This window comes from Equus przewalskii, chromosome 22, assembly GCF_037783145.1.
Source record: "Equus przewalskii isolate Varuska chromosome 22, EquPr2, whole genome shotgun sequence".
NCBI lineage: Eukaryota > Metazoa > Chordata > Mammalia > Perissodactyla > Equidae > Equus > Equus przewalskii.
In genome coordinates, this window is record NC_091852.1 from 35,608,347 (window position 1) to 35,632,284 (window position 23,938).

General features: G+C 41.5%; 1 protein-coding gene across 7 annotated transcripts in view; it reads left to right on the forward strand.

The window, feature by feature from the left end:
- The window catches only part of SH3GL2 (SH3 domain containing GRB2 like 2, endophilin A1), a 196,885-nt gene extending 176,936 nt beyond the window's left edge, over window positions 1–19,949 (forward strand). For all 7 annotated transcript variants that reach the window (XM_070589747.1, XM_070589748.1, XM_070589749.1 and 4 more), the window contains 6 exons: window positions 8,923–9,066; window positions 9,927–10,060; window positions 11,920–12,078; window positions 14,169–14,272; window positions 16,168–16,298; window positions 18,379–19,949. In XM_070589747.1, coding sequence (XP_070445848.1) covers window positions 8,923–9,066; window positions 9,927–10,060; window positions 11,920–12,078; window positions 14,169–14,272; window positions 16,168–16,298; window positions 18,379–18,578 — 872 coding nt within the window. In that variant the 3' untranslated portion in view covers window positions 18,579–19,949. The remainder of the gene's footprint in view (window positions 1–8,922; window positions 9,067–9,926; window positions 10,061–11,919; window positions 12,079–14,168; window positions 14,273–16,167; window positions 16,299–18,378) is intronic.
- The last annotated feature ends 3,989 nt before the right edge of the window (window positions 19,950–23,938 follow it).

The following is a 23,938-nucleotide window of genomic DNA, read 5'->3' on the forward strand; positions in this document are numbered from 1 at the left end:
CTCTTAGACTTTGTATTTACTGAAATTGGAACACTTCTACACTTCCTCTCCAAAATCTTCTCTTTCTCTTGTATTCTTCCTCTCAAATTTGTATCGTCACCTACCCAGGGGTCCTCAACCTTGGCTGCACTTTAGAATCACTTAGGGGACTTTAAAAACAATTGATGGCCAGACCACATGTCAGACCAGTTACATCAGGAATCTGGGAGTGGAACACTGGCATCAGTGTTCTTTTTTTGTTTTTTTCTGAACTCTTTATTGATCTATAACATACCAAAAAATGATGTTTCCAAATACACCAGGCACTTCCACATGACTTTGCTCATAATCTCCAGATACCTAGAATGTCCTTTCCCGTTGCTCTGTCTTTACAACTCACTTTCAAGCCCAGCTCAAGTGTCACCTGTTTCATGAGCCTTCCCAGCCGCACTCTTCCAGACAGAATTCATTATTCTTCTGTGACGTGGATACATTATAACCTTACCCACAGTATGGCCCATGTCTGCCTCCTATCACAGTGAGTGGACTGCTCTCTGACTCTAGCTGGGCAGTAAGACCATTGAAAGCAGAGGCTGGGCCTCGCTTCTCTCAGAGTCTCCCTAGCATAGTCCCTTTGACATAGTAGGTGCTTAATAAATATTTGTTCATTTCATCATAGGAAAAAAGTTTAAGGAGCAGATTTTTGGTAAATACCAATTCAATCAGGCAGTGCAAATTCAGAATTTTTCTTCATGAGGGGGATACATAATTGTTTCCAGTGTAACTTACTTATATTGATTCTTATTAATTTAATCTTTTTTATGCCCTTAGCTAGGGCTCATAATTTAGATTAGGAACCCTCCTTTGTTGGGAGAAATGAGAGCCTATTTCTTGGTTCTGGGAGATTGTATGATCAGTTTCTTACCATTTTCACATAAAGCAGTTTTTCATGGCATCATGTAGAGACGAATTATTAATAACAGTGAATGGGAAGTGGGATTCCACCCTTCTGCACTTCAAGAAATGGACTCGGGAGAAATGGAACAGCCCCGCAACAGGGGAATTCTTAACATCTAGTCTGTGTAAGGGAAGCGCAGGCCAGATTGCCATCAGCATGACTTATTCTCGCAAATCATCCTGTCAGATCGCAGAGTTAATGTGTAATTAGATCTTAGCAGCAGCCTCTAGCTCCATTTCAGAGCACAGTAGGAGGTCGTTGTGCTTTTGAGCAGAAAAGTCTTTTTTTCCAAGGATTAGAAAAAACGAGGTACGCAGAAGAATTTTATAAAAAGTTAAAACTTTTAAATGAAATCATTCAGCCCACAATTAATAAGTAAGCACCTGCTGTATCCTCAGCCCTGTGCTAGAATTCAGTAGGACACAGTTTCTTGACTTGCAGCAGGAAACAGACATGCAGAAAAGAGAGAGAAAGTATCGTGTGAGATAAGATGAATATTTGTACAGGGCACGGGGGAGACATAAAATAAGGAAGGGGTCACCTGGAGGCAGTAGAAGTAAAGGGTGACAGAAAAGGCTTTGTAGAAAAGGTGTGCCTGGAATTGTGTTGGGTATATAGACAGAGGGAAGGCCATTCCAAGATGAGAACAGTTCTAGCAACTTCAGGAAACTGCCAGAAGTTTCCTGTGGCTGAAGGTCAGGGTGTGCTTTCTTTGAGAAGTCTTGTATCTAAGAATTACCTTAAGAAAGGGAACTTGGAAGAGTTTTAGGAATTATTCACCTGTCTCCTTTTTTCTCAACTTTTTATGGATGAAGAACCTAAGACTCAGAGAGGTTAAGTAAGTCATACACAATCACACAGCAAACTTGCTGGCATGTCTGGCACTCATAGAAATAGCCAACATTTACCATGTGCCAACATTGTGACTTACATCATATCATTTAATCCTTACATCAGCCTAACCCAGTGAAGGGAAGTTACCATTTTGCAGATGAGGTAACTGAGGCCCAAAATCACCCAGGAAGAAATAGAGCCAGGATTTGGACTCAGACACCCTGACTCCAGAGTCTGTGTCTTAATCCCACTTTGTTAAACTGGCTCTCCTTTCTCGTCTTCTTTCTACAATTAGCAGCTAACTCCTACTACAGTTATTCTCCTTTATGTCTGTCTGGGTAAATAAAGGCCCAAAACGTGGAGTTGAAGAATCAGAGAAAGGTTACCAAACTGCCCTGAGCCAGGTGAATGAACTTAGGAATCTAGAAGGTGGGCAGGTCCCGCTGCTGGAGCAGGACTGCAGAGAACACTGATGTGGAAGGGTCTGGAAGGTTGTTGGCTCTTCAAGCCTCCTACCTCTGAAAGTTTGCAGCAAAGGGTCTGTGGTGGGCCTGGGGTCACCGTTGGTCAGCAGAGGCAGCATTCGAGAAGAAGAGCTGGACACAGAGTAGGGAAGAGCGAGGACAAGCCGAAACCCATCTGCATGTCTGCATCTGTCCACCTCCTCTAACCAGTGACAGCCTTCAGAGGGCTGTGCCTGCTGCGTGGCCTTCGGCTCCCAAATCATGTACCACCTCGCTTTGGACCGGTTCTAACTCAGAAGCCTGTGAGGAAGGTATTCTGGGAAACGTAGTTCCCCAAATAACCGAGCTGACAGAGCAGCCAGCACACTTTCGCAGAGAGAAGAGAACATGGAAGGAGAAGAAAGGAGTGCACTCCCGTCTCCAGGGCCTGTTGTGCGTGTCTGCGCTCGTTACTCTTGTTGCTGTTTATCACTGAGTACTGATAACCTTATGAATAAGAGATTTATCAGGCATACACAGCTAGCAAGACCTGCAGCCTGGATTTTTACCTATGTTTGTATGAGCCCAAAGCTAATGTTTATTTTAATGCACTGTGCTGCTTTCTGTGAAGGACAAGATGTAGTGGTTCGTTTTCCTGTTTGTTCATTTGGATGAAGAAATAAAAATTAAAAGAACTAAGACTTAGCTGGGATACTGAGATGTCCCAGTAGTTACCACACTAGTTAAATTCCCAGCAAGTTACCACTCTAGATAAGCAGTCTTGGGAGAGCCTGAGCCTGGCTCACCCGGACACTGCTCTTGGGTCAGAGGAAGCTCTGTGGGCGGGCAGGCGGGCAGGTGGGCAGAGCTTCTGGGTTACTCCCAGCAGAGCTCTGACCTCCCTTCACCTGTGCCCAGGCTTAGAAAGCTCGTCAGGGATGCTACAGATTATGCCTTAGAGTTGGGAGCTGGTTCAGATTGAGCCTTGGCTGCCCCTGTTCGTCTTCCTTAAAAGATAGCCTGGATTTTGAGGCCAAAAACCAAACTGCCATTTTTAGCAGAGGACAAAACAATAGGAGCCCTTTTTTGGAATAGATCAGCTCTTTTCTGGTCATCCTAATTTCATTTCCTGCTGTTTAAGTTCACCTGCTACATTTCCTTCCAGAAATCACCTAGATGTGGACTCATCAAGACCTTTCCTTTAATGGCATTTTCTGATGACCTTTCACCTGTTAATCCTTATTAACTTTTCTCCTCCCAGCCAATTCTCTTTACATCAGTGAACGTATTTTTTAATAGAGCTTTTCATTGAAAGACCTTGAGGTTAGAGCAGTGCCAAGATTATCAAGATATTGTGAGTGGTGGTTGTCTAGTTTAGCTGCCAAGTTAGGTGTCCTCAGGGAAGAAGAAGTAGGAAATATTTTAAATTTAGTTGTTTTTTTTTTTAAAGATTGGTACCTGAGCTAACAACTGTTGCCAACCTTTTTTTTCTTTCTTTCTGGTTTTTCTCCCCAAATCCCCCCAGTACATAGTTGTATGTTTTAGTTGTGGGTCCTTCTAGTTGTGGCATGTGGGACACTGCCTCTGCATGGCCTGATGAGCGGTGCCATGTCCATGTCCCGGCTCCGAATCAGCAAAACCCTGAGCCACCAAAGCAGAGCATGGGAACTTAACCACTTGGCCAGCCCCTAAATTTAGTTTTTTACAATGGAAGTAATACATGTACATATTATAAAAAATCATATAGTTTTACAAAGCTTTTTACAAAAAACAGCAGTCCCCCTGGAGTTGCAGCTCTTCCTCCATCTTCATTTCCCAGAAGCAACACTGTCAAGATCGTTTCAGCTGTTTCTTTGGTTTTTACTTCTAATCGTGAAACAGCATGCTGCTGTTGCTCCTGCTTGGTTTTCTGGTTTTAGATCTTTTCTCTTTGATTCCCTATTTGGAAGACGAGAATTGTTTGCTCTTTTCTTGTCTTCCCATTATTCCACAGCCTTTCCCTCTCTCTTCTCACCAGGATGTTTATAGCATGATTTTTGTTAGGTAGTGTTCAGTATTTACATTTCACGTCCTTGTAAACTTGCATAAAGCGGAGATGTATGGAATAAGATGACTAGATTTCCTTTCTTGTACAACCTTTTTGTTTTTCCTGGAGTTAATAATTGGGTTTTTAAAAATTTTCTTCACTCTTTGTGTACCTTTCACTGATTCTTTCCGAAACCCTCTGCCACACATGTGAATTTCCTCTCAATGCATTGAAATATGTCAGGTGTTAATCATCCTTGAGGTATCTGCTGCACTCTGAATTGGATGCTGTCTTAGTTTGGGTTCCCCCAGAGGCAAACCAGGAGGCAGGGATTTATGCACAATTGGTTGATTTAGGAGGTGATTCCAGGAAACCCTGTGGGGTAGTAGGAGAGGGAAGGAGACCAATGAAGGGTGTATTATAAAACACTGTATAGTGGTGGACAGCTGTGACCTGATCCCACTGGGGATCATCGGGAGCCTGTAGCTCCTTTGGAGCTCCTGGATCCCTGAGCTGCGTGCACCTGGTTATGTGTAGCGTCAGCTACAGTTGCCCTCAATGCCTGATGCACAACAACAGTCACGAGATCTCCCTTTGTCATTGTTTTCCACCTCTTCCCTTGCACTAGACGCCTTTTTCTAGATTACATACCTGTCTCTTTTCTTGAGTGACACCTTCATTTTGGTAGAATGCCTCTTCCATTAGCTTGGGAAGGAAAATAAATTGAGATCGTCTTTGTGTATTTGAAAAGTCATATACTAGCCTTAGACTTCATTGATAATTTGAATATAGAATTGTATGTTATTTTCCCTGAAAATTTGGAGTCAATTGCTCCACTGTTTTCTGAGGAAGTTTCTCATATTCATAGTTTTCTCATGTTCATTGACCTTCTAATTCTTGATGCTTTGTATGTAACCTCTTTTTTCTTCCCTGAAAAGGTTTTAGGAAGGTCTCTTTGTCCCCAGTGTTAAAAAATTTCATATTAATGCTCCCCAGTGTGGGCTCTTTTATCCATTGTGCTGGGCATTCAGTTGACCCTTTCAATCTGGAAACACACGTTTGTTAGTTCTGGGAAATTTTCTTGAACTTTTAAAAAGAATTTTTTCCCTTTCTGTTTCCACATTCATTCTTTTTGGAGCTTTCGTCATTCAGCTGCAAGGCCTCCTGGGCTGATCTTGATTTTGTGCTTTCTTTCTGATCTTTTATCTCTGTCTTTTTGTTCTGCTTTTGGGGGGATTTGCCTCAACGTTATCGTCTATGCTTCTACTGATTTTTTTAATGTTATGTTTTACTTAAATTCATATTTAAAGTTAAATTTTATTTTAATTTCTAAGAGTTCTTCTCTGTTTCTTTTTTGTTTCATGCATAAGGTATCTTAGACACCTGAAAATATTAATGATAGTTATTCTTCTCTCCCTGCATTGTTTCCCATAATTTCCTTGTTGGTTTTTGCTCTGTCATATTGGACACTTTCTTCAAAGTCTGGTGTTAGTGGCTGACCTTTTCCACTTAGGCGTAGGACAGTAAAGCTGTGTGGGGGTGGGTAGGGCTTATTGACTGTAACAGCTTCATTCTAGGGTAGTCAGCCTGGGTTTCTGCATTTGGTGCTTCCAGCTGTGAGTCTCTTTAGGTCTTTCTCTTGGGTTGGTTGTATTCCTCAGAAAAGAATCTTCTAGTCCCCTGCCCAGAGGGTACAAACTTGGCTGCCAGTTCTCTGGGGGACCAGTAGGGGAAGTGAGCTGGTGAGTCTCACAGTTCACTCTGTGGACTGGTCCTAATCTGTTTTCCGTATGGAATCCTATCCTCAGCAGGGTCAGGTATCTACTCTTCTCTCTCAAAAAAATCTGTTAGATTGCTAAGCATTTTGTTTAACAAAAGAAACAAATTTTCCAGTTCTCATTCCCTGTTATGCTCCAGAAGGCTCTCAGTCACACGAGCCAAAGCATGTGAGCAGAGTCTGCTTATGAAAACCACTGCCAGGGTAGTCTACTAGTGTCGAAGATAGCCTGTTCATTCGTTTCTTCTTTCCTTCAGCAGATGTGTCAAACATCTACTGTGTGCATAGCTTTCTGCTGTTGCTCTCTGGGAGAACACAGAGCAACATGCTAGTGTTGATTAATGCTCTCATGGAGAGATTGCTATTAGGAAGCTGTTTCTGCAGTAAACCCCAGCCAGTAGGGGCAACTTAAACTAGGATAGTGAAGGTGGGAAAGTAAAGACAAGGGCATACATAGAGTGATCGTAACAACTTGTAAGAAAGGGTAAAGCCAAGGGGGAAAAAGAGATAATGGGAAGGAGAGGAGTTAGATCCCTTTAGAAGAGAAGAGAAGGACACAAGGGGCACATCCAACTTGGTGAAGCAATCCAGGCTGAGACCATATTATAGGAATTCTAGTGTCTTAAATTTGTATTTTCCTGGCTTACTCTCTGTTTCTTAAAGTACCACTTTCAAAAATCATTAAAAACAATTATGTTAACATTTTAAAATGGTTAATTCAGAGTACTGATGATTTTTTTCAAGAACACAGAATTTTTACTAATCTAAGACTCTTAATAAATATTTCTTAGTTTGTGAAAGCATTTAAAAGCCAGTCTTTTCAAATATGTGGATTAATAGGTATTTTAGATTGTTTGAAGAAATAAACTAATAGAGTATGGTTTTCTTCCCCCTTCTGATGAAAATGAACATATTCAAGATGTTCTTAAGTAATTAGAGGACTAGAAGGCTCTTCATAACTGAACAATGTTCAAAATGATGACTTTGAAAATCAGCCACTGTACGTTAAGCTGTTACAATTACTTACCAGAAGACAGCTCTTAAGAGAAACAAGATATAAGCGCAAATCAATAACCAGCTTTTGTAAAAGGAATAAATCTTTAGAGTGTAAACTGATCAAAACAGGATTTGAGGGGATTAACCACGGAGTGTGGTTTTGTTGCTCTGTCGCTGTGATCTCCGTTTGTCTTCTTTTCTTCTCTTCATTCGATACTTGTTGTCTGGTGTTTGCTTACGTCACTTATATTGTGCTGTTATCCCTCCTCTGTGTTCCCCCAGTACCCTGCGCGTATTAGCCATTCTTGCTTTTGTCACGTTTTTTGCCACTGTCTGCTTCTTTATCTGATGCCTCACCGTACTGTGAGCACCTTGAGGGCAGGGACTGTGTCTCAGGTATGGCTTATTGTAGGAAAGGCCTTAAAATAGACTCTAACAGTATCATCCCCTCAAAAGTGTGTGATCATGTGGCATTTTCAATTTTTAAAGTTTGACGTGTATGTGATAAACTTTCCTATGAAAAGCAGAGTAAAGAAAATGTGAATTTTATACTTTTCCAGTTGTTACCAGGCTTTGCATGTTGCTCTCAGCCTGAGTAACTGCTACTCACTATATGATTCTAAACTTGAAGATACTTCTCTCTGGAATCCTTCTTTCCAGTGCCCCACACCAACAGACTAGGGTGATGCTATGCTTCTGTGACTTACTGTAATCCCCCCACGACACTTAGCATATACACTTCACTCTAATTGCTTTTAAAATAGCGGCTACCCTTGGTCCACGTAAACTTTGTAAAGGCAGGGACCAAAGCTGTCTCGTTCATTATAATATCCCCAGGGCACGGTTGGAAGGGGGTCCTCTCATGGTGACTCTCTCTGTCTCCAGTTTCAACCTTTGAAGGCCAGAGTTTAAATAAAAGCCTATTTGAAACAAATATTCAAGATTAACTGTCAGCCACTGAATGCTGGAAGTGCTTTAAGCTGTGATTGTATCAGGGGTTTCCATGTAGATGGGATCCTGGGCCCAGTCCTAGGTTAACGTACAGTCCCAGCTCTAGTAATAAACCTGATGATGAACTCTAACGATGAACCTGAGTATCCTAGCGTCAAGTACATCATTGGCTTTAATGGTGTGTAAATAAAACAGTTTCTTCCACAAAAACTGGAATTGCTTTCTAGGCATCTTCTTTTATAAAAATAAAAGCAAAAAAGAAATTGAAATGCCGTCTTTGTGACACAGAACTAATTTTGAGAAGCAGTTATGAGCTAGAGAAGTGATTGAGTCTTTTTAATGAACACAGTATTTCTGTTCTTCATGGGTCTGTTTACTGTTAGAATCTTAGCTGAGAAGTGATTTTGAAAATAGTTCTATTTTATACATGATGTAAGTGAAACATGGCATAAGGTCCACACTGCAAGAATTAATTAATTCCCTGCTTTAGTCCATAGACTCCTAGAGTTGAAATATAAAACTCGAATCTTAAAACTTGGAGATCACATAATCCCATAGTTCTCAAAATGCTTTCCATGAGGTCACCCAGCTAAACCGAGGCACTGCAGGGGCCACCACAATGGAGAGAGGACCCAAAAGAGCACAGGAAGGTGGAGAAGAGCACCCAAGGATGGGATCTTCTCCAGGAGAGCTTTGCCTTTTCTGTTCAGTTCCTCATAAGACTTTGAGAGAAAGGGAGAGTTTAGTTATTAAAAAAGTATGTCTGTATCTATACCTATGTATCTGTGGAACAACCTCCACATGCTATAGATGAAGACACTGAAGCTAGGTAGGTGAAAGGTGCAGTTTTCAGTAGCCAAGCTGGTGATAGACTGGTTAAGGCCTCATTCTCCATCCAGCCTTGTTTCTACTATATCACATTGCTTACTTTGAAAGTCTTTTATCACTTTGCCTCCAGCTTCCAGAGCTAAACTCAGCATGATCAACACCATGTCAAAAATCCGCGGCCAGGAGAAAGGGCCAGGCTATCCGCAGGCAGAGGCGCTGCTGGCAGAGGCTATGCTCAAGTTCGGAAGAGAGCTTGGAGATGATTGCAACTTTGGTAATGAGCGCTTTCTCACATTTTAATTCCTTCATTTGTCTGTGGGGATTTTAGTGCCAGTAAGAAAGTGTGTAGGAAATTATTCAACCATTTTCCATTTTGATTCTCAGTTCTAGGTCTCGTATACATGGGCCAAAAATTTGTTTTCAGAGTCATTTCATCATTTTTAGTGTGATTTGTCGTAGGAGCTTTATTTATTTTCTTTTTCCCTGATGAGATCCCAGTCTTTACAGTAGCTGGTTGACATATCCAGATGCCTGAACACTTGCTGTTGAGTGTGTCTGGCAGTAACTGAACGTTGGGGCAGAGATAACAGTCACAATCAGCGTGCTTCAACACCCTGCCCTGGGAGCTTTCTCTTAGCTGTCTGCTCTTCTCTATATGGTACCTAGGTGAATTCTGGAACCCCAGGGGAACTCCTTCACCCCTCTCTCCTCCAACACTTAGCTATGGTGCTAAACACCTTCTCTTTTCACTCCCTTGTGATGTGAGGTCTCAGCAAATGACTGTCTTTCCTGGTTGAACCCTGCTCTCTGTTCCTGGTATTTGCTCCTGCTGAATGCATTGGCCTTAAGGAAACCCCCTGTTAGGGAAAGCTGGCAATTACAAGGGAGGGCAGGGTGCTTGCATGTTCTTTATAATAAGGGATACCACCCCCTTGGGAACATTGAGTCAGTTGCACTGTATGAACTTTCGTAGGTGGAAGATAGAATGTTCTCTGGAGGACGTTTTATACTGTCTCTCGTCTCAGGTGTCTTCAGAAGACAGGCCATATGGGTTTTCGTCTGTAATGGGCCCTATTATTGCAAATACATTCACCTTTGTTCTTTAACGTGCAAGTGCTTCCTTCTCGCTTCCAGGCCCAGCGCTTGGTGAGGTGGGGGAGGCCATGCGGGAGCTCTCAGAGGTGAAAGACTCTCTGGACATGGAAGTGAAGCAGAACTTCATTGACCCCCTTCAGAATCTTCATGACAAAGACCTGAGGGAAATTCAGGTATCTGCGACTAGTCCTTTGGGAAGTGGGGGGTTGAAATCGTACAGAGGCAGATGCCCTTTTCCTTTAGAAAACATTTTTTAAGCTTACTGAGCATGTGATCAGCACTGGGCATGTGAATTGCAAAACAATCCAGCAGGATAAATTGAAAGAAACCGGAAATGCCATGCTTTTTGCCCCATTCTTATGACTGTTACTCATGAGTGTTAGATTTGACTTCTCTGTGTTCAATTTTCAAGTTTTTCTAAGCTTTTTTTCCTCTAGGAGGATAATATTCATTCCCTGATCATACACAATTTTATTAATTATTCTATGCTTTTTGGCTGATTTCACCCTCCAAAATGCCAGCTGTGCCAGTTGTTAGCTTAAATACGTAGTTACCCTGTCACCCTGTAAACATGTTTTCATATTTTTGTAACGGTTGTTAGGACTGAGGAAGAATACCCAACTATCTTCTTTCTAAAGCATGTAGAACAGTTGAGCAATTCCAAATCAATGGAGTTCAACTGGCTTTACCTCTACTAGGTGTGTAGTGTTTGTTCATTCATTCCTTCAACAAATATTTGTTGAACCTGTCTGAAATTTAATTTTCTTTACTGTAAAATGGACTGCCATAACTTGAAGTCTCCTGATCTCCTTATTCTAGCTTAAATCTCCTTCAGCCCTACCACTTGCTCAAAGTTGTACGGTTAGTAAGTGGCAGACTCACTCTAAATCTGAAATGTACTCTACCAGTACTCTACCCTCCAGCTGACTGCAAGTTCACATGTTTTACAAGAATATTCCTTCCAAAAAACAAACATTTAGCTTGGATCAGGGCATGAATTGGAGGTTGGGTGTGCAGTGGGAGGGGGAATCTAGGATATTTTTCTTCCTCCTTTCCTTCTTATTTCTTCACCACTCCTAAGTCTGTTTTCATCTCCTTCCTTTTCACTCTATACACACCTAGGGGCAAGGGAAATCCAACATTTTCTCCCACACATTAGTATTGGAACACAGCGGCATTTAGGAAAAAAATCCTTTGTAGCTTTGGGAAACTACTTTCCCACTTGGTTACTGGAGGTGTTGAGTGAGGCTGGGCAGCCACATAGTGGGGATGTTGCAAGGAGGAGTCAAAGCACAGTGTGGGGCATCAGATCCCATCCGGGGGCCCTTCCAAGTTAGGCTTCTTGACTGAATTTCATCATCTGTCAAATGGGAGACTTAAACTGATCAATGGTTCCCCAAAAGCTACATCAGTCAACAAGGGTCAGTGTTAAGACATCAATTCCTAGACCCCAGCCTTGAATATTCTAATTCAGGTAATCAGGAATCCTTATTTTTAATAAGCAACCTAGGTGATTCTCACAGGCCAGATTACCTCAAAGATAAGTCCTTTCCAGCACTCATGTTCTATGATTCAAAAAAGATGCCATTGTTTCTCACTTTATTTCAAGGAAAGTGTTTTTCCTCTGCCTTCTCATGAGATAATGTTTCTCTTGAAGATGGGGACTGTGGGCGCTCTGCACCTGTGCTTTCCACATGTGTTGGGCATGGATACACATTCCCAGCTTCTATCATGGGACGGAAAGGCATGTTCCAGCTTGGCTTTGGCCCAGAAAGGGCAGAAAATAAAGGACACTGGTATTTCCCCCAATTTCCTTCTTGCTCTTAATTATTTTTAAAGACGTTTCCCCACATCCAGCCTTTGGATGCAGTTGCCCCACTGATGCATGTTTCTTTATTTTTCTAGTGACATGGTGTTTTAGAACTTAGCCTGTCTCATTTTGGGAGCTCATAGGCATTATGGGGAACTGAGCTCTAAATACGCCTTTCCCATGAATCCTTTCAAAGCATACTCCTGCCCTTGACTTTTTCAGCATCATCTAAAGAAGTTGGAGGGTCGACGCCTGGACTTTGATTATAAGAAGAAACGACAAGGAAAGATTCCAGATGAAGAGCTCCGTCAAGCTCTGGAGAAATTCGATGAGTCTAAAGAAATTGCTGAGTCAAGCATGTTCAATCTCTTGGAGATGGATGTGAGTGACTCTCCTGTGGTTTTTAGTTTAATCTTGCCATAGAGGCACAAGATTAATTTGTTAAAGGGTTATGTAATTAAAATCATTAATATCTGATTACAGTATGTGATGAGAACTTCAGTAGATTGTTATTTCTTTCAAATAATTTGAAATTATAAAGTAGATTGAGGGGCTTGGCCTCATGGCATATTGGTTAAGTTTGATGTGCTCTGCTTCAGTGGCCCGGGTTCATGGGTTTGGATCCTGGGTGTTGACCTGCACCACTCCTGAGCCATGCAGAGGTGGCAAACCACATACAAAATAGAGGAAGACTGGCACAGATGTTAGCTCAGGGTGAATCTTCCTCAAGGGAAAAAATAGGAGGATTAGCAACAGATGTTAGCTCAGGGTGAATCTTCCTCACCACAAAAATTAATAATAATAAATGGGGGCCAGCTTGGTGGCCGAGTGGTTAAGTTCGCGCACTCCGCTGCGGCAGTCCAGGGTTTGGATCCTGGGCGTGGACATGGCACCGCTTGTCAGGCCACGTTGAGGCAGCGTCCCACATCCCACAACTAGAAGGACCTGCAACTAAGAGATACAACTGTGTACAGGGGAGGGTTGGAGAGATAAAGCAGAAAAAAAATAAAAAAACATTGGCAACAGTTGTTAGCCCAGGTGCCAATCTTAAAAAAAAAAATTAATAATAGTAAAGTAGATTGAGAAATGGTAAAAATTTTTCTGTATTCCTATGGTTTTATTTAACTATATTTTTTTCTACTAATGATCTTGAAGCATTACCAGTAGTGGGAAGATAATGTTTCTGGTGATCCATGTTCAAGTCCAATAGCTTAAAAAAAATATTCTCTTGAAATAAAGGGCAGATTGACTTCAGATTATAAAAGAACATCAACTAATGCTTTCAGAATTGGGTGTCCAACACAGGTTAAGATGGTTCATATTTTGAAGTAAAGTTGACATTTTCTTTCAAAAATTAATTTCAGTTGAGTTTGATGATTATAGCATAGATACTACATATGGGGCCTAGATGAGATAGTTTAAAAGCTGCTTTCACATTTCCAAAGTACGAAATCATTTTTCATGGCTTTAGAAGTTACATTCTGTTGAGTTCATTTAGCTTTGAAGCCAAGAGGACAGTCCCTCAGGGGGACAGACATCCCTACCTCCAACCCCATCAGTTGCTGACCATCTTCTGCCAAGATGTTTACAGAACCTTTATGAACTTATCGCTTAACTGCTGTGCCTTGATTGGTGACAGAGGACGCATGTTGAACATATCCAGACTTTTGCATCACCCAGGAACAGTGTAGGTTTATGTGTATATAAAACAAATTGTGTCCACCTAACTACTGAAGAGGACTACTGTGGGAGTGAGGGGTGACCTCAGTCACAGTGCTCCTTTTCTGTACCCAGTGCCCTGCCCCACCCTACCCCAAAACTCATGGGGCAGTATTGCCTCTGTTGACAAGGAGGCCACTATTCAGCTGGATGACAACAGAAGACACAAAATGAAAAGTAACCAAGGATGCTTAGGTTATTAGAGCTGGAATGAACCCAAGATATCACTTGACCCAACCCTTTTACGTTACAGATGAGGCTCAAAGAGGACAAAAGATTTTCCATCATACCACACTGCCCCCCATGGTTCCTCATGTGAGAAATCCATATTCACATTCTTATTAACAGCACTAATATATTGACTTGGCATGAAAAGTTCAGGGAGCAAAGAATCCTTTGGTCAATACTTTTTCCTATGAAAAATCAAAAAAAAAAAAACCGAATCCTCATCAGAAGATTGTAGCTAAGCATGAGACTGTTTAATGCGAGTTGTGTGATCTCCAGGAGGATTCTACTAATGTTGCTTCTCCTCGTGGTACTGGCATTTCCAAGCATGAGGATGCTTTCTTATCCTTCATTGATTTGGAACCTGCAAAACTAACTGTCTTAGCCTGGCTCACCACACAGTCATGGGCATCACGAAGCACTGGGCTGTGTGTCAGGGGCTGCTCTCTCATATGTACTGGGCAGTAGTAGTTGCTTAAGGACAGTAACCTGGTAACTAAGGTGTGATTCCCCCCATCGATCTGCAGATCGAACAGGTGAGCCAGCTCTCTGCACTCGTCCAAGCCCAGCTGGAGTACCATAAGCAGGCAGTCCAGATCCTGCAGCAGGTCACCGTCAGACTGGAAGAAAGGTATTTACAGTCCCCTGCATTTTACATTTCCATTTTCTTGCTCTGAAATGATGTGTAAAGAAATGGAAATAGTAGAGAGAATACATTTGAAGAAAAACTTCTGCAAAAATTCCTGCTGATCCTAGACAGGCACCTTGTGGGGTGTTTGTTTTGATTTTATTTTGTCTTGTGCTTTGTTTTACTTTGTTCTGTTGAGTCTAATCTTGTTTTTTGAGACCATGATACTTGGATTATATTTTGGCTGCCACACATGGGACACCAGGATGCTACCAATGATAATGGATGTGATTTGCTTATATTCTGTGTGGGTATATCATTATCAATCATACAACAGCCCTGTAAACTAAGTCTTCTTAGCTTCACCTAACAGGTGAGCAAAATGAGGCTTGGGGAGAAGTAGTATCTAGTGCAGGGTCACGCAGTGGTGCAACTGGGGTTCATGATCAAGCATAACCTATTGAACAGCCTGTGTCTTTTCACGCCTTGTGTTTTCCTGAATGGAGACAAAGTCTTCCACCATCGGATGGCACTGCTTTCTTATGCACCTCCTCAGATGTGCCCCACAGCGGGGCTCTCGTAGTTTTCTTTGTGAATGGTGTTCCCTGAGTTGTGGGGCACGGCCTGCACAGCTGTATGCAGTAGCTCTGCACTATCATATGCAATACTTTATTAGCCAGATATTAAGCTGGGTGATTTTGCTAAATGTACACACATCAAAGGATCACCTCAATAGCCGTTATTCTCAGCTCATGGCCAGGTTAGACTCTTAAAGCTGATGAGAAGCCTAAATGCGCAGTGAAGCCTCCTATCATTCTCCTGCACTATGGGAACCTCCTCACCTGTTCCCATTGTTTCCACCTGGCCAACCTCTTCCTCTCCTCAGTGTCTTCCTTGAGGAGTGCTTTGGTTGTGCATCTGCCCTCAGTGCACCCTTGTGGAAGTGTGTGTAACACACTGAAGCCTCTAGAAAAGTTTAAAACTGTATGCTTCAACATTCTAGAGAAATATATGTCTTTATGACATCTGTTGAGCATGAAGGGCCACTTTCCTTTTTTCCTCTGAAATATGTTTAAAGTCGGTCTCATTCTATAGTCACCATACCCTAAACTCTCCCACCTTTGCAAATCTGTTGTACCCTTTGCTTAGTGAACACCTGAAACTGTGGGAAAATACTTAGGGGTGTGTGGAATACCTTTATTGGCCATACCTTTCTACCTTCCTCCTGTCTTCTCTTGTTTTTTTCCCCCTTCCTATATCTCACACTGCTCAGTGGGAGCAGGGCCCACGGTTTCCTCCTGTCCTCGCTCCAAACCTTCTCAAGCTCTCCATGGAATAACTTTCTTCTGGATACACCTGTTCATCTAGAAGTGACTCCTCTTTATCTTTTACCTCCTTCCTTGTAAACCCTCTCCCGGGGTTGTAAACTTCCCCGGGGACAGTAGTCTCCTCCCCAACCACACCCCTTTGTTCTTGTAGCATTTTGCACATATATCCATCACACCACTTACTACAATTTACAGTAATCAAGTCATTTATATTCTGTCTCCCCTATAGACCATAAGCTTCTTGAGGGCAAGAACTGTGCCCTTTACATCTTTGTGTTCCTGGCACCTAACACAGTGCATATTTGCAAAGGGAGCTCTGAATAAATGAGGGAGGAAGGGAGAGATTGAGAAAAAAGATGAAGATAGTGAAAGTATGACCTCAGAGGGACACCACCAAAAGCAGAGACATCACAGATAAGAAAATTAAGGGTCCTTTTCAAATTCCCTGTGCTCCACAATGGTAGCTTGGTGGGTGACCTAAGGATTTCCTGGATTTATTGCTTTTCCTTTTGCTTTTTAATTGGCTACATACTCACTTTCCCCCCTCCCCCTCTTTTCTTTTCAATGCAGAATAAGACAAGCTTCATCTCAGCCTAGAAGGGAGTACCAGCCTAAACCACGAATGAGCCTGGAGTTTCCAACTGGAGACAGTACTCAGCCCAATGGGGGCCTGTCTCACACAGGCACTCCCAAACCTGCAGGTAAGGAGCTGCAGACCCCATTACACGGGCCTGGGCCACAGCCCGTTGACACTTTTCCAGAAATTCTAGGAGCAGTCCAATCTGGCTGTGTTAGAAACACACAGTAATATATCTCCTACAGGATGGTTTTGTCAGATAGAAACTCTTTTAAAGGACTCCTTTCTTCCTTTCTCATTGATCGTTTCTCTCTCTCCTTTTCCCTCTTCTCTTTCTTTGTGAGTCTTTTTTTTCCTCATTCTCCATCATAGCACACACTAACCTCCTAACTAACACATTTGATTTTGACACTTGTTTATGGACATAAATCACCTTAACATGTCAGTTTGGTGCTGGGAGTGTCATCCTTTTGTGTGTGTGTGCACTTTTCCCTTTCTGTGATTCCATCACACATGAGAGCGAATGCCTCTGAGCAGTGTGTGCCCACATACACTCACATATAACCCACAGACAGCAGCTCCAGGAATGTGTTGAATTGGATTTTTTGAGTCACAGGAGCATATGAGTGAATATATTTGCAGATGAATCCATTTTGAATCTCAACATCTGCTAGATTTCCCTCCTCCCACCACCCTTCAACCAGTTCATCATGCTCTGGTAACTGAAGTTGGTACAATAAAAGCTAAAACTTACTTTCTATCAGGAATATTGATAAATACGCAATAATGTATTCTTTTGATTGGCACCATTGCTCTCTCCCCACTACACATAGATTAGGTAAAAGCCAGTGCTTCAGACATTTTCAACCTTCACATTTGCTTGGTTGAAGAAGTGGAAACTATCTTATACTAGATATGGATTTTAAAGATATGCAGCTTTCTCCAGTTTTCCCTGTATCCCCAGTTCTTCATGTTCTACAGTAGGAAACATTTTTATGAGATGCACTCAGGAGACTAGAAAGGAAAAAAGTGAAGTCTGTGATGACAGTTGGAGCTCTCTGCCCTTTGTGCTCACCTCTGCTGCTTGGAGCCCCCAGTGTAGGGTATAAACAGCAGTGGCTCTTACAAGTTAGCTGGCTGTAGGACTAGTCATATAAGTTATGTATAGCTTGCTTCTCCCGGCTACAAACCATGTATTTCATTCTTCCTTTGGAGACTTGTTAATTTTCTTCATTCTTTAAGTAAAAATATATATTACATTGTTTCCCTTTAAAGCTGTCTAGATGACTTGGGAGCTATATGCTTGTGTTTGAATTTATATGCATGTGTGTATGCATGCTGTATTGCTATATATGGTCATTGAAAATAGATCACTTTTAAGATATGATTCCATTCTTCATTTTTAAGATATGATTCCATCAAGAATAAGGTAGAGCACACTATTTTTTCTATGCCATGACTCCAATGCACTTCTCATATTTATATGTGTAACAATTTAAAAAGTGCAAATTAGATAATTTTTTACATAATCTCATTGAAAAGCCACAGCAGTACTGTGCAGTAAGTTCAACTGTTAGTTCTAATGTTAGAGGAACTGGAAGTGAAGTGCCTTGTGCAAGGTCTCACAGAGGAAGAAATTGAACCCAGGGTTTCGTATTGTTTTGTTTTCACTGCATTACAGCAGTGTTCCAGAGGCTGGAGTCTTTATTTTTAAATACTGAGAACTACACTATTATTCTGAGGTTGCAAAGCATTGTCCATGAAGTTAACTGGAGTATTTCACATGTGTGAAGATTTTAAAGTGTTAACATGGAAAGAATTCTGGCCGTGCTGTATTATTAGCCTAAATCTCATTAAAACTCCTTTATTCATTGGGTCTCCCCATCTTTGGGCATTGTCAGGAAGGCAAACCTTGATGAGCCTGTGTTGTATGTGTCATAAGAATAGATGTGGCCATTTTTCATACTGGAAATGGAAGCAGAAACCCAGCAACTTCCAGAAATCTGAGAAAGCTTCTCAAAACTGTTAGGGGGAGATGCCATGCAGCAGACATTGGGGACTAGTAGCCAGAGGAAGTTTCAGCAGGAAGAGGAGTGAGGGAGGAACCAAGGGGACAGCAAGTCAGGTGGGTGCAGCAAGTGGTAGATGTGTGAGTTAAATACCCCTTGTCTTTCTGTGTTCTTCTCTCCTGCTCTTACTCCCAGGTGCCCCAATGGATCAGCCCTGCTGCCGAGCTCTGTACGACTTTGAACCTGAAAATGAAGGGGAGTTGGGTTTTAAAGAGGGTGATATCATCACACTCACTAACCAGATTGATGAGAACTGGTATGAGGGGATGCTTCACGGCCAGTCAGGCTTCTTCCCCATCAATTATGTGGAGATTCTGGTTGCCCTGCCCCATTAGGATGTTATGCTGGCTGGCTCACCTCTTCTTGACCCAGATAGTTAAGTTTAACCACTGCTTTGGTAATGCTGCTTACAACACATCCCAAGTGCAGGCCGCAGTGGTCCAAGTCATCAAGCCCCACCAAGTATCTTTGGTTGACTTGTGCGATCCCACAAGAGTCATGGTGATGGGTGGTATCTTCTTAGCCTGATGGGCATGGCATGTGCTTTTTAAATACCATCTGAGACCAGCCAGTATTCATGGAACTGCTGTTGACGCAGTTCTCAGGAGGCTGTGGCTTCTTAGAATATGACCATGAGCCACCTCACAGAAAAACTATCCTACTGAAGATACTATCTGTCACCCAGGGGCCATCTCAAGGTCTCAGGTTCTCCATTTAAATAAGAGAAAGTTCTTGCTTTCACAGTGTCCCCTCCCAAATATGTAAGTCACAGAATTGTTGACGAAAGCCTCCCTCACCAGCAAATTGTCTTCTGATCTGAATGAGTTACTCCCTTGATGCTGTTAGTAGAAAAGTGTTGTGTGTGGATCCAAAGCCTTCTCTGAAAACAGTTACCTTTGTTCTTCCCACTTATACCTATTTCTGAGATACAGCCAGTTTTCTTCCCTCCCTGCTATTAAAGCCAGAGAGGGGCTCCCATTTTCTTTCTAAGTAAGACAGCAGTCAGCATATTGTGGGAGAGGCTGAGAAGAAGAGATACTTCATTATGAGGAATTGGGAAGAGACCTGGTTTCCAAGCTTAAATTTCTTGCTGTAGGGAAACCATGTATGTATTTAGGCCATTTCTGAAGGTACAGAGAAGGGGGAACAAATATCTTCACTTCGGTTTTATTTATGAGTTACATGTTTCATGAATCCATTTGACACAGAGACTCAAGGAGAAAAACTCTAGACACCATTTTCCCACTACTTCATAGCCAAGAAACAGTAACTGTCTTTTCTTTCCACTTTCACCTTGTGTTCTTTGAACATCATTTGTGCATATTCTGCCCTCAATGAGGACCAAATAAAGATGATTTTTGTGCATAGCTGTTTAAGACGTGTGGCTGCATATGCAAAACTTTCCCAACTCAGTCATTACTTTTATTTCTGTCCCTTCTATCTCGTCTTCATTTTGTGTGTACGGTGCTGTGCGTAAGCTTACGAGTGTTGTTTTCTTTTTTTATCAGTCATTAAAGTCCTGTTAGGTATCCAGAGTTCTATTTATCTAGCTGTACAGATTCTTTCAGAGGTTTAATGTGCTGCTTCGGATGTGCCACCTGCGGTAGTGGATCATGTGGAGTGAAAGGCAAATCTTATTGCTTAATGTATAAAACTCTTACCACGGGAAGCATCGCTGTTTCCAATAAATATTGCTGAAGACAGAACCAAAGGCTCTGGTCCTTTATTTTGTGTCAGTTCTTTGGGTCTGACAGTGAGTGGACAAGGGTTCGTTTCAGTCTCCATTGCCTTCTGATGCAACCAGACCTGGTTACAAGCTCAGATCTACTTTTCTGTAATCAGGAAAAGTTCCATTGTCAAGAAGCTAGGTACCAGGCTCTGGTAACTTCTTGGTAATCCAGGAAAGAGGAGATTTGGGAGAGAAGATAAGAAAGTGGGGAGAAGGAGATCTTCTAGAAGTAAAATGAAGTATCATCAATGGCAATATCATCAGAAGAATCTAATTCAGGGGGCAAATAAAGTATGTCATTTCAACCAGTCTTTTGTTTCCTTTCCTGCTTGAAGAGAAAGAAGTAGACATGGAAATACAGATAGGCCAAAAGCCAGCATCCTTTTCTCTTGGTGTGTACATGTGGGCTGGGGTGGGTGTGGATAGGGGAGCAGTACATACAGAATATGTATTTCCCGAGCTCCTGAGAAAATATTCTTTGTATATTGTGAGGCCTTTGTATTCTTCAGTGCTGAGGCGAATAGTCCAGATGTTCTAATCTAGTGTGAATAGTTTAATATACTAAGTTCTATGTGTGAACTGCTCTAACATGAAAATACATTTTTGCTAGCTATGTGAGTTACAGTATTAAAGATCAGGTTTGTTTGGTTGTTTTTGGCTGATGAAGATTCGCCCTGAGCTAACATCTGTGCCCATCTTCCTCTATTTTTTAGTATGTGGGCCTCCAGCACAGCATGGCTGCTAACACTGGTGTGGGTTGACGCCCAGAACCAGCCTGGGCTGCGGAAGCAGAGCATACTAAACTTAAGCACTGGGCAACTGGAGCTAGCCAGATCAATTTTTAAAATCAGTTTTAAAAAGAAATTGCCAATGACATTATCAAGAAAGGAAAAAATCCAGAAAAATCACAGATGAGCTATTAGAATCGATAATTTAATAGGGTTACTGAATCAATATTCAAAAATTATTTTATTTCTATATACCAGTAACAATCAGAAAAAAAGAATTAAATATCATTTACAAAGGCATCAAAAAATCAAACCCATAGATAAAAATCTAACAAGAATTAAACAAGATCTCTACATAGAAAATTATGAAATATGTTTGAGAAAAAAATAAAGACCTTAGTAAGTGAAGAGATACTCTACGTTTATGCATTGGAAAACTGAGCATTGTAAAGATGTTATTTCTCCCCAAATTAACCTATAGATTTACTACAGTTTCAATGAAAATCTCAGGACATTTTTTCTGTGCATCTGAAGATTGACAAGCATGTTATAAAATTCATGTGGAAAGGATATTTTCTCCTTGAAGAACAACAACAAAGTTGGAGGACTTACTCTTTCTAGGTATAAAACAAAGTTGTAGTAATTAGGATAGTGTGGTATTGATGCCATGGTAGGAGAGGGCATGATCTGTACAGAAGAGCAAGTCCAGAAAGAGACATAAATGCATTCAGCCATATTTGAACCGATAAGTCGTCCCATTGTCTTTAATGCCACACATTCCGATATGACCATACCTGTGCAATAGTAGTTCTGTAACCCCAGAGGGAAACCAATAGCAAGACCCTTCACCAAACAGAGTAATCTCGTTATGAGTCAACATCAAAAATGAAATGAATGTGCCATGACCACAGTTTCAGGAAGAACTCGATATTTATTTAAGAGAGTCTTTTGGAGAATATTAGTAATACAGTCATTCAGAACCCTCTGAATTCCTTATTTTTACTGAAGTATAATAAATTCCTTTTGACAAAACTTTAAGTATAGAAAAGAGCAGGCAACTCTGTAGACCACCACTGGGGAAGTTGAACCTACCCGAGATGCTTGTCCTTCTGGGACTAATCACAGAATGAACTGTCTCGGTGGAAACAGAAGCAGAACTAAGCTAAGCTGAACTAAAATGGAAAACAAGTGCAGTGAGGAAGTGGTTTCATTTTATTCTTCTAATAGGTCTAACAGGTCTTAAAGAGAAAACTTCATGGGAAAATAATTATTTTCCCTTAGTTTCTCTTTGGTATAAAAAGACACCAAGAATTGACATTTCCCTGAGACTGTATGGTAACATATATCCTGGGCTGTGCCAAGTCTGCATAGGCTTAGCAATGGCTTAGGAAATCAGGATTATCCCAAGGCTCTATTTTCAAGACAGCCTCTAGTGTTCTGGATGGAACCATGTGGGCACTTTTAAGGCTTGTATTTCAAGACCCCCTTATTAACTGGATTAAGTACTGCCATGCAGACTGCTTTTCATTCCATGGGGAAGGGGATGGTGACGTAGGAAGGACTTAATGTTGAAGAAAGTAGCAGCCTAGAAGCTTCCATTTGAAACTCTGTATGATGGTTGGTGAAGACTTTCTGGGTTACGTGGAGGGGTGGCCACACCAGCAATTTCTAGGCCTAGCTGTTGGGGACCTCTTATGAACTCCCATATTAAAAGAGATGTCCAAGAAAAGAACACAGCTATTTTTTCTTTTTTTTTTTTTTGAGGAAGATTAGCCCTGAGCTAACATCCATGCCCATCTTCCTCTACTTTATATGTGGGATGCCTGTCACGGCATGGCTTGATAAGTGGTGCTCAGGTCCACATCTGGGATCTGAACCGGTGAACCCTGGACCGCCGAAGTGGAACGTGCAAACTCAACTGTTGTGCCACTGGGCCAGCCTCCAGAACTATTTTTTTTTTAAAGGGCCCAGTGAATGCTAACCACTTAAAGGTCAGGCCATGACATGTCACTCAGCTATCCTTACGCCTAGGTGTTGGTGACCTTCTACTTGGGGCAGGAAGAGCTGTGATTCCTGACAGGAGTGGAGCAGGTTGTCGGGTTTGGAGGCAAAAGAATGGAGAGCAGCATCACAATATCCTTTTCTTGAAAAGAAACCCTGGACTTTTTTGTACCACCCTTTGTGATTAGATGCTGATATTCACCTAAAGCTAATATTTTGGGAACTCTCTCTGTACAAGAAATAACAAAGGTGTCCACAGTAGGGAGGTGAAGAATAAAGTGTGAATATCAGGAGATATTCGAAGATACTTGTAGTCCTCTCTGTCATCTGGGTTATTTTTTCCTCGTGGCAAATGTGGTCTCAGATAAAAGGGTTTCATGCATACTTCTGTATGTCATTTGAAAAGAATGTTTGCAACATTCACTAAATAAGGAATTTTCCTTTTTGTTTCCTTTTTGTTTATTCCAGGCAAACAAAATGTAGATTCTTCACCTGGCAGAGTCTATCCTGATTATAGTGGTCTTTGAGCAATAAAAATAGATTTATATTTCAGCTGTGTTTGAATGTCCTAGACCATTCTTTTCACACCAGAGAATCAAATACATTCAACACTTTTATAAGATGGTATTTGTAATTGGAGGGGGAGGAAATGGGAACCACTGTTATTTATTAATCAGTGTCAAGCACTTTGTTAAGCTCCATGTATGTGATTTTGATTGAAGACTAAGGCTTTAAACCTTAAACACTCAGCTCTTAGGGTTGATACACTGGAAGAAAGAGAGCTTTGTAAACGGCTTGTTTACCCACTGTAGTGTCTGATGTTTGCTGGTATTTCGAACTTAGAAAAGGAAAAAGAATTTACCAATGTTCTGAAATACCTTAACAAGACAAAGAAACGGTGAGCTGCTTGATGGTGAAATAAAGAAACTATAAGGTCTTCTAAAAGGCTGACTTTATAGAATTTCAGATGTTGGACATAAAGCAGAAGGTAAAGTGAGAGAAATTTTGAAAGCAGTATTTGTCACACTTTATTTCCCTGCCAGTGTTTTGGTTTCCTTAAAATTTTTCTGTGTGTGGCTGGTAAAAGAAACATCAATTCCTTTATTTTTCTAAACCAAATTAAGTATGGCTTCCATCCCAGTCCCATCAGAATTGGCAGGCATTTCTCTCGCTCCTGTCTGTGGAGAAGGGCCTCTGGGTCTCGGCCCTGGTGGTGGTAGCGCTGCCAGGTTTTCTC